This window comes from Microplitis mediator, chromosome 7 (assembly GCF_029852145.1).
Source record: "Microplitis mediator isolate UGA2020A chromosome 7, iyMicMedi2.1, whole genome shotgun sequence".
Taxonomy (NCBI): Eukaryota; Metazoa; Arthropoda; class Insecta; order Hymenoptera; family Braconidae; genus Microplitis; species Microplitis mediator.
The window spans coordinates 23344467-23360854 of record NC_079975.1 but is presented as its reverse complement, the minus strand read 5'-3'; the positions used below and the strand labels follow the sequence as shown (position 1 = coordinate 23360854).

At 30.7% G+C, this 16388-nt stretch overlaps 2 protein-coding genes across 2 annotated transcripts; both read left to right on the top strand.

The window, feature by feature from the left end:
- The first annotated feature begins 1439 nt into the window (after window positions 1–1439).
- Window positions 1440–3985, top strand: LOC130670871 (lopap-like). Its single transcript, XM_057474476.1, has 4 exons — window positions 1440–1600; window positions 1692–1822; window positions 3233–3406; window positions 3790–3985. The coding sequence occupies exons 1-4, from the start codon at window positions 1490–1492 to the stop codon at window positions 3929–3931; spliced, it is 558 nt and encodes a 185-aa protein (XP_057330459.1). The 5' UTR covers window positions 1440–1489; the 3' UTR covers window positions 3932–3985.
- A 318-nt stretch (window positions 3986–4303) lies between these two features.
- Window positions 4304–8260, top strand: LOC130671399 (apolipoprotein D-like). The gene is made up of 4 exons (XM_057475272.1): window positions 4304–4499; window positions 4584–4714; window positions 7545–7718; window positions 8104–8260. The coding sequence occupies exons 1-4, from the start codon at window positions 4389–4391 to the stop codon at window positions 8243–8245; spliced, it is 558 nt and encodes a 185-aa protein (XP_057331255.1). The 5' UTR covers window positions 4304–4388; the 3' UTR covers window positions 8246–8260.
- Window positions 8261–16388: the final 8128 nt, after the last annotated feature.

The following is a 16388-nucleotide window of genomic DNA, read 5'->3' as shown; positions in this document are numbered from 1 at the left end:
TTGTACATTATAAAAAGTCATATAGAGATTTTTGCCGATTTAATATAAAGTTATATACAGTAGTAAATATATGTATTCCATATATGTAACTTATATGTTTTTTATATTAAGCTATATATACATTTACATTTACCTTAAAATATATTGTATTGATATATTTCCTTTTATATTAAAATAATATAAAATTTTTATATGAAATGAAATATATGGTAGCATATTACAAAATTTGAATAGTTTGTAGTTTATTTTTGACTTAAAATTAGTAGGGGAGGGTGGGCAGAGCGGCCCCCTTGAAATTTTGATAAAAAAAAAAAATTTTTTTTTTGACTAATTACTATAAATCCGATATGTTTGCGCATTTTTACCCCTACGCATGACATTTGGGGCAAAATGAACAAGCTCAAAATTTTGAAAAAGTGATTTTTTCATATTTTTGTCGTCAAATTAAAAAAAAATTAGTATAATTCCACATTTCTAGCCCTACGCATAACACCTGGGGCAAACTGGACCAGCCGAAACTTCCGAAAAAATTATTTTTTCATGTTTTTCGGCCGTTTCTCTATGTAAGAGGCAAATTTGGTCACTAAAAATTTAGAAAAATTAAATTTTTTTTTTTAGTTGATAAATTTTTGAATTAAAGTAAAACTATAGAATTGATTTTTTTTTTATTAAATAACAATTAGTAATTAAGGTAATCGAGAGTGAACGATTTATTACACTTTAAAAAATTTTTTTCGAGTAATATAAAACCAAAAATAGTTGTCAAGAGAAAGAAATACACCCTTAATGATGAAAACAATTTAAAAAATAAAAAAAACGAAAAAAAAATTTTTTTATCACTTTTTGGAGGGGGGCTGCTCTAGCCCACAAAAAAAAATTTTTTTTTTTTCAGAATTTTGGCAAAATGTCTATAAATTTGTTCGAAATAGGACAAAAGTAAAGTGATCTTATGGTTGAAAGCCACAAAAAATAATAATTGGCTTAGGGGGGCAGCTCTGCCCCACCCTCCCCTACCTAAAAGTAATAATATTTACTTACTTTTTGAAATAATTGATAGTAGTTTTTAGAAATCTACAAAAATTATTAAACTACTTTGCATTAAGTACATAATAGTACTAATTATTGATACCAGATTCCACACTTTACTATTATTTATTAATTTTTAATATTCTGTTTTTTCCTCGAAAGCACACCAACTCTTACGTAATTGAGGTGTGCGAATTCGTTCATTTTATTATTGATTGTCTGGTAATTAAGTATCAATATTTTAATAATTACTTAATCAACTTATGTTTCAACAAACTTGTGAAATAAAAATATTTTTATACAAAACTGAGTACATTTAAAAAAATATCACTCCACAGATGTGAGTGTGCATTTAATAATAAACACAATTTGCAATCTGATAACCACTAGTAATATATATACCGTGGAATCACCAGCCAAAATCACATTCTTTAAAAATATTTAAAAAATACCCAAAACCAGAATGTTGAGTGTCGCAGTTTTTTTCGGCTTAATCGCTGGTTCCTTTGCTTTGAATTATATCGATGGATCTTGTCCAGATGTAACTCCTAGGAGTCCAGTTGATTTGAATCGGGTAATTATTGATAATTTAAAAAAAAAACTATAACTTATTATTACTACTTGTATTTTATAACAACTAATTTTTTTTCTTTGCTGTTTTACAGATCGCTGGAGACTGGTGGGCAATTCTGCGGGATGATAAAAGTTGGAATCTTATGGGGAAATGTATAATGAACCATTTTGATCGACCTGTAGACGGCGTGGCGAGAGTTGTATTCAAGAGTATTTCAAAAACGTAATTATTCATATTTTTCCAAGTTGAAATATAAGGCATACTTTGAACCTAAATGACCGTTCAAAATCTACTATAGACTTTTTAGGACATACTAATTGTAAAAGTTTGAAATGAACCAACTTAGACTTCTAAAGATGTACCTGAAGATCAGAACGTTTTTCACTCAACGAAAATGAAGAAAATTTATGTAATTTTACTGCTTAAAAGTTACTTGAGGGGTAATTGGGGCCGGTTTCAATTTACGGTTGACATACCAGCGCTTATACAAAACATTTCCAAAACCTAGATCCAGTAGATTCTTTACTTTTCATTTTCTTTTTTTATTTTCATTCCCCAAAAACGTTCCAATCTTCAGATACATAATCAAAGGCATTAATTAGACCTACAAAGACATAAAAATTACGAACTCAGGATTTTTTAAATCGACCATCTGTTAGACCCAGGCTGCCTATAGAGCCCAATTCACTCTTCGGCATCATTAGCCTACGGGAGAAATGACTGGACCACTTGCATCAATTCTTCATTAGTCCGTGAATTTAACAATTTTACTTTTTTATAGCATTCCTTGCAAATCTTTGCTTCTGTTACGTCTAAGTGCATTCGTTTCACGATTTATGTTTACGTAGGTGTAATACACGCTAAAAAGTCGCCCTAAGAATCCAGCTTAGTTTTCGGATAGATTCCTATATGCACGCTAAAACCAAGGGTGTAGTCAAAATTAACACACTTGCAAAATAACATTGAAACGCCATAAGCAATCTATAGATTTTTAACACACCGTGAAACGTGTTTTAAGTGACTACAAAAAACTATAGTTTTGTTTATGGCCATTAAACATAGAACACATTTAATGTGTGTTAAACTAATACACTTGTAACACACTTGGTTTTAGAATGTGAATCCACCGTAGATTCTTACGTAAATTTCTACGGGAATCCATAGCATCCTGAATCCATTTGGGAATCTAGTGTGGGTTTCTATGGGCAGTTTTACAGTGATTTCCCATGGGAATCCAAACTATGCAAATATTCATATGGGAACCTAGTTTAGATTCCTATGTGGACTTACATGATTCGCCATGCATAGAATACTTCTACATAGAAATCCAAGTACCCAGAGTCTTGTATAGATTTATAAAATGGGATTCCAGATATCCAAGTTCCCATAGTTTTTGTATGGGAATCCAGCTTCCCATCGCTTCCTACATAGAATCTCTACATGGTAATCCAGGTATCCATACTTCCTATGTTGATTCCTATAGATCCTTATGTAAATCAACAGTTTCCTATATGGATTACCATATAATCCAACATGAATTTTTTTGATAAGGTAGTGTTCGAATCAAAATACTCGTTAAGTTCTCAAATACTTGTAATCTTTTATTTATTACATCGACATAATATCGTTTAGGACCAACGTAGCTTCACTGATTGAATCCAACGTAACTTTGAGTGCCGATAATGTATTACAATTCGTTAACCATCTACCAGGTTGGGGTGACTCCGAACAAAACCAGATTGTTCTTGATGCAGATCCTGAAAGATATGCTATAGTCTACAGCTGTAAAAATTACCAAAATAAGTAGTAAGTTAATAATTAGTATGTTACACACCCAGAGAGTAAAGTAGGACATTTGAACCTGTGTTTATTGCTTACCTGAGCCGAAGGCGACTGTAGCAAGCACACGGGTTCGGATGCTCTGCCTTTCCCTAGTGTGTAAAATTTTTTATCATTTCTGCACCTGACAGTTTGAACTTTTGTCTGTTCGGAGAAAATGGCGTACGCTAATTTTAATAATGAGTTATCTTGTAAGAGAAAAGTACGACTTTTTTCCCATGAAACAGGGCAGAAATTTGAATTTCCGGTGCAGATTTAGAAAAAAATTTTCCATTTGAACTTTGGAGCGCTGAGTAACGAAATGAATTCGGATGTAAAATTAACTCTACATTTTTCAAAAATTTTTTTAGCCTTGAGAAATTCTGGGTCTATGCAAGAAATAAAGATGATTATGGATATTTTACGAACAATCAATATTTGATGCAAGTATCAGAAAGTTATGGCCTCAGAAATCCAAATTGGGTTAAAGTTGATAACGAAAACTGTATTTAATTTTTTTTTATGTATCTTTTTAGATGATTAAAAAAAATGAATTATATCTTGTAATATTTGCGTATGATTTTTTTTCTGTGTACCATCGCTTTAAAATCATTGTATCCCTATCCATGTATCCATGGCCCTATAAGCCATGTACCGAATCATAATTTTTAATTCGTCATATTTTCTAAGAATAGTGACATAAAAAATTGAATAATTCATCAGTCATTCTCAACTAAGTAAGTACCAATATATCCATAAATTTTTAATAACCATATGTTTTAACAAACTTGTGAAATAAAAATATTTTTATATAAAATCGAGTACATTTAAAAAAATAACACTCCGCAGATGTGAGTATATTCGATAATAAACACAACTTGCAATCTGATAACCAGTAGTAATATATATACCGCAAAACCAGCAGCCAAAATTACATTCTTTAAAAATATTAAAAATTCCCAAAGCCAAAATGTTGAGTGTCGCAGTTTTTTTCGGCTTAGTCGCTGGTTCTTTTGCTGTGAACTATATCGATGGTTCTTGCCCAGATATAACTCCTAGGAGTCCAGTTGATCTGGATAAGGTAATTTTGATTATTTTGTAAAAAAAAACTATAACTGATTATGATTATTAATACTTATAATTTATATCAACTAATTTTTTTCAGCTCGCTGGAAACTGGTGGGCGATTCTACGCGATGATAAAAGTTGGAATCTCGAGGGAAAATGTAAATGGCACCATTTTTGTCGGCCTGTAGACGGCGTGGCAAAAGTTGTGTTCAACAGTATTTCGAAAACGTAATTATTCACATTTTTCCGAGTTGAAATATAAGGCATACTTTGAACTTAAATGAGCATTGAAAATCTATAATAGACTTTTGAGGACATACTAATTGTAAAAATTTGAAATGAACCCACTAAGACTTCTAAAGGCATTAATTAGACCTACAAAGACATGTATCGTAAAACGAACGAACTCAGAATTTTTTAAATCGACCCTCTGTTAAACCCAGGCTGCCTGAAGGACCCAATCCACCCTTGGGTATCATTAGCCTACGGGAGAAATGACTGAATCACTTGCATCGATTCTTCAGTAGTCCGCGAATTTAACAGTTTAACTTTTTTATAGTATTCCTTGCAACTTCTTCCTTCTGTTAAGTCTAAGTCGATTCGTTTCACGATTTATGTTTACGTAGGTCTAATTCACGCAAAAAAAGTCGCCCTAAATCCAGCTTAGTTTTCGAATGGATTCCTATGTGAATCCAGCGTAGATTCTTAGGTAAATTTCCACGGGAATCCACAGCATCCTGAATCCATTTGGGAATCTAGTTCGGGTTACTATGGGCAGTTTTACAGTGATTTTCCATGGAAATCCAAACTATGCAAATATTACCTAAGGTACTAGCGGTAATAAGGCCTAGCTAAGGGAGATTTTGAATAGAATCGAAAATGTTGCGTTTAATTATCGAAATGTATCATAAGTCTTTGTTTCAATTCATTAGCCATAAAATATAATGAAGTAATGGTAATTTATACCACAAACAAACAAAAAATTAAACTTTTACAAAAACCATACCCAGGTAGAAAATTGTCTTAGTCGGACAAGTTTGAAACTTCAAAATAGCTTTATTTTAGCTTAACATCTAAGCCTTGTTTTGTAAGCTTTATTCTAGGTTGTTATTAGGATGAATTCTATGACAAGTCTTTAGAGTGTAACTAACCTTAAAATATACCTTGCTGTTAGCTCTTTTTCCACGCGTATGATAAGATTTGTTCTAAGCTTGGATTCTAAACTTAAAACTACCTTATCTGCTAACATTACTCCAAGCGTACATTGAAAACTGAAGTTTGAGGTTAATTAGGAGTTTGTGTTATTGTTTATAAGTAATAAATAAGTTCAATTTTATTTGCAACATATATAAAGAAAAATATTTACTAAGCAAGTAAGTTTTGATTTTTTTTAATTTATTGAATCACAAGTTTTTAATGCTCATAATAAAAAAATTTGAATTTTTTAGAACGTCCTTACTCTCTTAAGTTGAATCAGTAAAAATATTACTGATTTTTTCAGTGGTTAAAAAATTTACTGAAAGATCAGTAGCTTTGAATAAATTTACTGACTAATAAGTAATTTACTGACTAATAATGAATTTAGCTTCACGGCAGTAAAGAGTGCCATCTACTTGGAATTCCAAGCTTAAGCTTGTTTGTTAGACAGAGGTTAATTGCAAGTTATAATCAAAGTTTATTATTTATATTGCACTATTATTAGGGTAAGTTTAAAATATTTCAACAAACAAAAGTTAATTTATAATTTATATACTAATAAAACTTATATATTTTTCTCTATTGAATGTGACTAGAATAATTCTGAAATGTATTTGTAGTTGATTTACATCTAAGGTAATGCGTAACCTCAAATCGTCTTATTAATTATTTTATGTTTTTAAATAAATATTATTATTATTTTCAGATAAATGTTTATTCGGTGACGTCAAAACCGCTAGGGAAAATATATATAACACTACACATTTAATGCCCAGTATCTGATGTTTGTGTACAAAAAAAAAAAATAATAAAAAATTTTTCTCTGTAAACATGTTTTCAAACTTAAATTACCAAATCTATTCTAGCTAAGAATAAGATATACTTTTAACCTTATAGTAAGCTAAATTGTCAAGGTTTATGCAAGCTAAAACTGCAAGCTTTATGTTAGCGATACAAAGCGTTACCAACTAACCTTGTGTTAACCATAGTTTGTTGGCTAATTTTAGGCTAAAACTGATAAAATTAGCTTAATACAAGCTAATTCCATTGATGACTTTCTACCTGGGTAGGAATAGGCCTTATTTTACTACGGTAGGGTTATAAGGCTTACGAGTTAAACAAACTGGAATAGCTTAATTATACTTAATAAAATTTGTATCAGAGATGAATCATCACTTAAATTTAGCAACAATACTTTTTTAAAGACAGAAGACTAGATTGTTTTGTTCAACAGAACTTAAAACTATCAGTATCCCTTTTAAGCGCCAGAAGACTAGATTGTTTTTTATAATTTCTTCTGCGCTACGAAAGCATATGACGGATGATGAAATATAGAAGACAAGAAACGTGGTATCGGAACTCTATAAACTTGTTGTAACATCTCTATGCGAAACCCTTCTACTAGAGAAGCCTTTAGCAGAGGCGGTTATTTTAAATATCATTTCTGTCACTTAGGCCTCATTACCCGCGGGTACCTTACTTTAGATTCCTATGTGGACTCACATGATTCACCTTGTATAGAAAATTTTTACTTAAAAATTCAGGTATCCAGAGTCTTGTATAAATTTATAACATGGAATTATAGATATCCAAGTTTCCATATGTATCTTCTGTATGGGAATCCAGGTACCCACAGTTTCCTATATAGAAACTCTACATGAAAATCCAGGTATCCATACTTCCTATGCTGATTTCTATAGATCCTTATGTAAATCCACAGTTGTCTATATGAATTTCTATGGATTCCCGTCTATAATCCTGCATAGATTTTTTTGATAGGACAGTGATCGAATAAAAATATTCGTTAAGTTCTCAAATACTTGTAATTTTTTATTTATATTATCAACATAATGTTTTTTAGGAACAACGAATTTTCATTGATTGATGCCAACGTAACTTTGAGTGCCGATAATGTATTACAATTCGTTCACCATCTACCAGGTTGGGGTGACTCCGAACAAAACCAGATTGTTCTTGATTCAGATCCTGACAGATATGCTATAGTCTACAGCTGTACAAATTACCAAAATAAGTAGTAAGTTAATAATTGGTATGTTACACACCCAGGGAGTAAAGTAGAACATTCGAACCTGCGTGTATTGCTTACCTGAGCCGAAGGCGACTGTAGCAAGCACACGGGTCTGGATGCTCTGCCTTCCCCTAGTGTGTAAAATTTTTCACCATTTTTGCACCTAACAGTTTGAACTTTTGTCTGTTCGGAGAAAATGGCGCATAAGCTAATTTTGATAATGTCTTATCTTGTAAGAGAAAAGTAAGACTTCTTTCCCATGATACAGAACAGAAATTTGAATTTCCGGTGCAGATATGGGAAAAAATTTTCTATTTGAACTCTGGAGCGCCGAGTAACGAAATGAATTCGAATGTAAAATTAACTCTACATTTTTCAAAAATTTTTATAGCATTGAGAGATTCTGGGTCTATGCAAGAAATGAATATGATTATGGATATTTTACGAACAATCAATATTTGATGCAAGTATCAGACAGTTATGGCCTCAGAAATCCAAAGTGGGTTAAAGTTGATAACGAAAACTGTAATTAATTTTTTTTATGTATCTTTTTAGATGATCAAAAAAAGTGAATTATATCTTGTAATATTTGCGTATGATTTTTTTTTTTGTGTACCATCGCTTTAAAATCATTGTGTCCCTATCAAAAAAAAAATTTACATAGGAATCTTTACTAGAGCGCCATTTAAATTTAGGATGCTGTCGATTCTCATGGAAACCCACGTAGGAATTAATATAAGAACCTACGCTAGATCCTTATAAGAAACCATATGGTATTCCATCCAAAAGCGCCATATGGGAATGAAACATGGAATTCCACGCAGATTTTTTTATAGGACAGCGTTCGCCCTAAGCCATGTACCGAATTTTTATTTTTAATTCCTCATAATTCCTAGCAATAGTGACATAAAAAATTGAATAATTCATCAGTAATTCTTAACTAAGTAAGTACCAATATGTCCATAAATTTTTAATTAACATATGTTTCAACAAACTTGTGAAATAAAAATGTTTTTATATAAAACTGAGTACATTTAAAAAAATATCACTCCGCAGATGTGTGTATATTCGATAATTAATACAATTTGCAATCTGATAACCAGTAATAATATATATACAGCGGAACCAGCACCTGAAATCACATTCTTTAAGATTTAAAAAATATCCAAAACCCAAATTTTGAGTATCGCATTTTTTTCGACTTAATGCTGGTTCATTCGCTTTGAATTATATCGGCAGTTATCCGGATATAATTCCTATGGGTCCAGTTGATCTAGTTCATGTAATTTTGGCTGGTCCATTTTGCCCCAGGTATGATGCGTACGGCTAAAAGTGCGCAAATATGTCGAATGTATAGTAATTAGAAGAAAAACAGAAAAAAAATTTTGATCAAATTTTTGGAGGGGGCCTTCTTGCCCCACTCTCCCTCATCAATGGTTTGGGTTGATTCGAAGCTCATGTCACTCGCCATCTTGATCATTTCTATTAATTTTTGTCCAAAAACATTGAATTTATTAAGCATAATCGTGAGCAAAACGTTAAAAAATGATCCTCAGCAACTATTTTCAAACTCAAAAATCCAAAAGTTCTCAAAGGTACTTAATTATTTTCCAGCTTAAAAAGCTCGAACATGATCGAATATAATGTTTTCAAGCTCCTTGAGGGTCATCCGATTTCCAGATTTTTTTCCGTGCAGTAAACTTTAATATCAATAATAATTAACGTAATTCTACACAGTAAAAAATATTGTGTTAAAATCAACACAATCTGTATGTTAGAAACGGTCCACACAATATTTGTGTTATTTTTTAACACAGACTGTTTCTGTTGAATTTCAACACAAAATTTGTGTTAAAATTTCAACACACAATTCAAGTAATATGAGAAGTAACTTCAACACTTTTTAAATGTTAATGGCGACACAAAAAAATGTTAACTTTTACCTTTTATTTTTGTACCATGAATTATTTTTAGGTTATCAAAAGTGTCAACAATCATTATTTAACATTGAGCTATTTTGTGATAGTAAATATGATCCTAAAGTTAGCAGACAGTTAACAATTTTTCAATTTTTTTATCAACAAATCAATTACGAAAAAAAAATGAAAAATAAAAATGTGCGCACGTAGAAAAGTAAAAAAGCCACAGATGCAATTTTTTAAATATTTTTTTTTTTTTTTTAAATTATGCGAATCATGAACTTTGTCAACTTAATTTTTTTATGTCTAATTGAAAATAAATAAAATCAATGTCACAAAAATAATAACTAACCAAGCAAAACTGATGCTTATGTCGCTTCCCGCATGAATAGAAGAAAGACATTCTTTTAACACAATTCAACTGTCGCTTCAACACTTTTTTTGTGTTGATTTTAAAGTAACACTTAATAAATCTTGATAATATCGATTTTTGTACTAGGTAACACTTTTAAAGTGTTAAATAGTAGATCGATTAAAAATTTTAAAGTAACACAGAGAATTGTGTTGATTTGACACAAAATAATCAACACAAAAAATTTAACACAGATACACAATATTTTTTACTGTATATAAACGTGATAACAATTTTCTAATAAATTACTGTTATTATTAATCAATAAAACTGCAACCAAACAATCATCTGAGTCCATTAATCAGACACAAAAATAAGTGGACGCGATTAAAAACTAATTTCATCCGGCTAAATATAGCCGGTAATAAATTTCGGTAAATTACCCTCGAGTGTATGAATCAGTATAGAATTCCAAGCTGTTGGATCCTGTTGAGTATATTCTCACCAAGATTATTCCCGAGAGATTTTAGAAACTACATATTACAGAGTGTTAGAGGTGTAGTTTGAATGGCCTGAAGAAAATAAAAGATAGTGAGGTGTGATGGGGGGATAGAGTAAAAGAATATAAGCGAACAGAGTAGATTGAAGAGCTCAAGTACGCAGTTATCAGGATGCCAGGTTACCTCAGGGGCATTTTTTTTGTTTATTATTATATACATACTACCAACATTATTTCTCTTACATTATTATTTTTACTCATACTCTTTCTTATATATTATTATTATCATTATTATTATTCGCTTTTATTTCTACAGTCTCTCCGGACTTTGTTACGCTTCTCGTTTATCATTTTGCATCCCGATTACACCCACGCGCCAGCCGGATGCTCTGCACCTGCGGGAAAAACTCTTTCTCTTATATATTCTTCATCGTTTTATATTTAACTTGTCGCTGTAGATTAATACTCCGTCAAGTATATAGTAGGTAAAGACTGTGTATTACCTATCTTTTTTTTTTATCTTTTTTATACACATACTTACATATATTTATACACTTTACTACCTATCTATATGAGTAAGCATAGATAATGTTTAAGCAGTAAGTCTATAAGATAAATAGTCGCTAAAAAAATTTAAGCTCGTCAACCGATCCTGATTAATTGCGTTTCGTGTCTTCTATCCTCATAAACATTATTAATCAGGATCCACTTTATAAATTAGTAATCATCTTTTTAACTATCGTTTGGTTTTTATTTAAATGTTTTTTAATTTATTCAAATACTTACAGCCTTGAAGAGAAAATTGTAGAAATAATTTCTAGACTTTATGGAAATGGTCCCATGTGTATGGGAACGGTTCCTGTAGTATATGAAAAGCATTATCACAATATTGTGAGAACAGATTCTATACTAGTATAAAAATGGTCCCCATATATTAAGGGAATGATATCTATGTATTTTAAAAGATAGTTCTATAAATACGGGAAGTGTTCCAATAACAAATGGAGACCATATCTACATTATTGTAAGAATGGATCATATACTAATAGAAGATTCGTTCCTAAGTCATATGAAAATGGTCTCTGTTCTTTATGGGAATGATAACTATGCATTTTGAAGAATGGTTCAGTAAATATAGGGATTGTTCCCGTAACAAATAGAAACCATATCTACACTATTATAAGAATGGATCTCATACTAACAGAGAAATCGTTTCTAAGCCATATGGAAATGGCCTCTGTTCTCTATGGGAATAATAACTATGCATTTCGAAGAATGGTTCCATATATATAGGAAGTTCCAATAACAAATAGAGACCATATCTACATTATTGTAAGAATGGATCCCATACTAAGAGAAAAATAGGTCCTAACTATGAATTTTGAAGAATGGTTCCATAAATATAGGAATTGTTCCCCTAACAAATAGAAACCATTCCTACAATATCATAAGAACGGATCCTACACTAATAGAAAAATAGGTCCTAAAACACATGGAAATAGTCCTCGTTCTTTATGGAAATGGTAATAATGAATTTTGAAGAATGGTTCCATAAATATAGGGATTGTTCCCCTAACAAATAGAAACCATTCCTACATTATTTTAAGGACGGATTCCATACTAAGAGTGAAATTGGTCCTAAAACACATGGAAATAGTCCCTGTTCTTTATGGGAATGATGACTATGAATTTTGAAGAACAGTTACATAAATATAGGGATTGTTCCCCTAACAAATAGAAACCATTCCTACATTATTTTAAGAACGGATTCCATACTAAGAGTGAAATTGTTCCTAAACCACATGGAAATGGTCTCTATGCGTTATGGGACTGAAGACCATGTATTTCGAGAAATGGTTCCTAGGGATTGTTCTCAGCGCACTTATGAGAATTGATACCATATAAATTCATAAATGGTTCCTGTATATTAAACAGATAGGAATGGCCCCTGTACATCATGTGAAAAATTGTTTCGCATTATGAAAAGAAATCCCATACTTATGGAAATAATTTCTAGAATTCTATTCTATGGGAAAAATTCCATTACCTTTCTGTTCTTGTATATATTAGCAGCATGCAAATTTTTTTGATAACCGACATTCATGCGCATGTGAGCCAAATAAAAATTATGATTATTATGCAAATTTGTTCCTCTTAATCCAGTGTTTCAAAGATTTCTATGAGAAAGTATTCGGTAAACATCAGAAAGGGCAAAGTGAGATACCCAAAAGTCTCGGTAAAAAAAAAATTGTTGACCAAAATGATTTAAAATTTTGATTTATTACTAACACTATTATTTCTTAAGCTATTCGAGATGCTCGGGACTTATTTATGTAAAGTTTTTATTGGAAATTTTTTTTTTAACTTTCAAATTGTGGTGAATCATAATTCTTTCTTAAGTTAGCTCGTAAATCTTTACACGTCTAATTTTTGTGGATACGTACCTAAATAATTAATAAAAAATTTTGCAACCGTGTAGACTAAAGTAATTGAATTTTTTTTTAAGCTATTACAATTATAAATTTTTAATCGACTTTTTGTACTCAAAATGTCAATTTTTCAAATTGATTTCTTTGAAATATTACTCTGTAAGAAGGGTTATTTAGTTACAAAAAAAATAACCATTTAAAAACAATAATTCGTATTAACAATTTCACTTTAGATAAATATATTTCCGACTCTTTTTGCCCGTAAATATTTTTTTATTTAAAATTAAATTAGCAGTAAACTTAACAATTAACATTACTTAAAAAACCATTTGTCTTATACGCTCATGAATTTTTTTTTAAATATTTATTCTGCAGTATTATTTCCGTACATCTTTCGGGCAGCATCAGCACGTCTTGGACAAGTTATTAAACCTGGATACTATCGTTGGTTAAGGCTTGACGAGCAATTATTGCATGGCGGGAAGTCCGTCTGCAGTCTTCTTCTTCTTCTTCTTCTTCTTCTCCTTCTTCTTGTCTTGGTTCTCCAATTGCAGTTTTACAACCAGTCGTTGAGTAAATGGAAGTGCCACCTCAAAATTACCAATGCCGCCAGACTGCGTTGTCTTTCTTCATCCAAAGATCCAGTATACCCATAATACATAACTCTACCACGCCACCAAACTCTAAAACTTATTTTTTATCTTATTCACTATACTAATTTCTCGTCATCTTCATCTTTATTTTCTCCAGACATTAATGCTCCTGCCACCGAAATTCTTATCCCCTCTAATGGGTTTAAGTAACCACTATTTCAGTATATCATACATTCTTTTTTTTATTCGATTTTTCATTCCATCTTCTTTAAGAAGTTGAAAAGACAAAAAAAAACATTCCGACATCCTAATTTTAACATAAAAAAAAAAATTATGAAAGCGAATAATTCAGTAGCAAATATTTATCCAACAATAACAGCTTTGTAAAATACAAATGTACCCACAAGTGTAATTACGATGACGAGGTATCATGATCTTAGCAGCCTCAGTTAACGATAAATGACATTTGTGTGGGTGAAAACGTATCATTAGTCAGTCACTACCAGTAGACTATTAGTTGCGCTCCATTAATTTTTAACCCCTCACATATATACACATACATATATATATATATAAAAACTTTTATTTTAGAACATACATACTCTTCATAAATAATCACGTCTCTCTTTTCCAAAAATTAATTTCCATGCGGATAAACATTTATTTTATATACATTTTATATTATATAAAAGTACTTCCTTAAGACGTTAATTCTGTCAAAAATTTATATAATTTAAAATTATCGGGCTTATTCCTTAGAAATCTTACTATCTATCGTACAGTTCTTAAATTGAAGCATTACTGCTACTTCCTGTACGAAAAAAGTATATATCCGGGATATATACGGGCAAAACTGAATATATGTCTCATGTATACGGCATATATTCAGATATGCCCGAATATCTACACAGAAAAAAAAGTTATCTTGAGTCAAGAAAATATTTTTGAAGACAAACGTTTTCGGGAACCAAGTCAAGATTTTCTTGAGCCAAGAGAATTTCTCTTGGTTAAAAAAAATTCATCTTGGTCGGAGAAGGTTTCTTTATCTGAGAAAACTTAGGTCTTCAAAAAAGATTTCTTGAATCAAGAATATTGACCTTCAGTTAAGAATTTTTTTTTTTCTGTGTACGGATATATACTTTTTCCGTGCGGCTTAAACCTGACATTTTAAATCTTATTTCTTATTTTGATCAAACTTTCCATCCCGGGGTTACATAAAAATTTTTAAGTGAGCCGTTGGCTCAAATAATAATATTACGTGGACTGTAATGTCCTACTTTTCTCCCTCGGTGCATAATATACTAATTATTTTTTATATTTTGCAACTAGTTTTATTTTCCATAGGTAGCGAAACTGTCACTAATTGAATAGTGATGTTAATTTTTTTTATTATTCTTCTAGTGGTTTTTTTTTAATATCAACAGTAAATAGTGATATGTAGAGAAAGGGCAGGCAAAACAGGCCACCCCAAGTATCAGGTAATTTGTTTTTTTTCCAAAATTGTATGTAACCGACATTTACGACTTTTATTGAAATTTTTGTACAATTTGAAGTATCCCAAATTTTTTTTTCAGAAATTTTTCAGTGAACTCACTCTAAACATGAATTAGCGAAATAAGTGAATATTCACTAATTCATGTTTAGAGAGCATTGTTCGCCAAAAAAAATACATACGCTATTTTGTTCGCTATACATTTAAATTATATATAAGTTATTTATCTTGAATAATTTTATTTCTCGGCATCTTTATTTACTAACAGTATTGCAAATTTCTTTTTTCACTCAGATTAGATGCAAACAATTTTATGTAACTCATGCCGAAGAATACGCCGCTAACTGGCTAAAAGGCCTCGTAAAATTTTATATTAAATTACAATCCTTTCTGATTCGTCAAAAGAGTGGTTTCAAATTATTAGTCATTTTTTTTTAATAAAAGAAAACAAATTTTTTTGGGGTTGGTCCGTTTCGCCCACCTGAGAAATGATCAATTTTCTATGGCAACTGGAAATTTGATTCAATTACTTCAAATAAAACTCAAAAAAAGAAGACTCACTGCGTTCAAATGCACAAAAATAAATTATTTCCCCAGCGGTCCCGTTTTGTTTCGCCTTCCCCTATTTATCTTTTACTCCTTAAACTTAAACTTTAATTCGATCAGATAAAATCAAAACAATTTCCTACTTCGTAACTACTAGTCTATAAGTAGATTCAATAATACCCACTCAAACTAGTTTATATATATATCCATATATATGTAGTTTAACTCTATAATATTTTTAGCAAAAGTATTAAACTCATCTTTATTTTTTGTTATCCTTATGCTGACTCGGATAAAAAAAAAAAAAATACAGATACATAACAGTATGAATCGGTCTACATACCATCACGTATTACGACCCATGTGCGCACTATGGAATTATTGTTATTAGACTCATGCTCTTATTCTTTAATCCTTTTTATTGCCCACATTTTTCGGCCTATGTTACTCTTTTACTATCTCTTTTCTCTCTATTATGTACGAAATACATAGTACGTTAACAAGAAGACGCAGCTCTGTGAATAATGCGGTTAGTATCCTATATTATAGATATATATGTGTGTATTATTTCCACGACAATTTACTCGCGAAAATCGGCGGACAAAAAATATATATATTATCAACTGTTTTCGCCGCTAAATTATAGGATGGGAAGGTTGTAGAAGTTATAAAAGTAGGAGGGAGAGGGACAATAATGATCGATAAAAAAATATAAAATATAAATATGAAGTGAGAATTAGGGTACTTATGTAATTTTGAAATTTTATCCTTGGGAACCGATTTTTTTTATCTATCATTTTATTTTTATTCAATTTGAGTTTATTTTTCTTTTTTTTTCTTTTTTTG

Excerpts from the sequence above, each read along its gene's own strand:
- LOC130670871 (XM_057474476.1), top strand. The coding sequence starts at position 1,490 with ATGTTGAGTGTCGCAGTTTTTTTCGGCTTAATCGCTGGTTCCTTTGCT. Across the intron at positions 1,601-1,691 it reads GTCCAGTTGATTTGAATCGG|ATCGCTGGAGACTGGTGGGC; the intron begins GTAATTATTGAT and ends GCTGTTTTACAG. Across the intron at positions 3,407-3,789 it reads AAAAATTACCAAAATAAGTA|CCTTGAGAAATTCTGGGTCT; the intron begins GTAAGTTAATAA and ends AAATTTTTTTAG.
- LOC130671399 (XM_057475272.1), top strand. The coding sequence starts at position 4,389 with ATGTTGAGTGTCGCAGTTTTTTTCGGCTTAGTCGCTGGTTCTTTTGCT. Across the intron at positions 4,500-4,583 it reads GTCCAGTTGATCTGGATAAG|CTCGCTGGAAACTGGTGGGC; the intron begins GTAATTTTGATT and ends AATTTTTTTCAG. Across the intron at positions 7,719-8,103 it reads ACAAATTACCAAAATAAGTA|CATTGAGAGATTCTGGGTCT; the intron begins GTAAGTTAATAA and ends AAATTTTTATAG.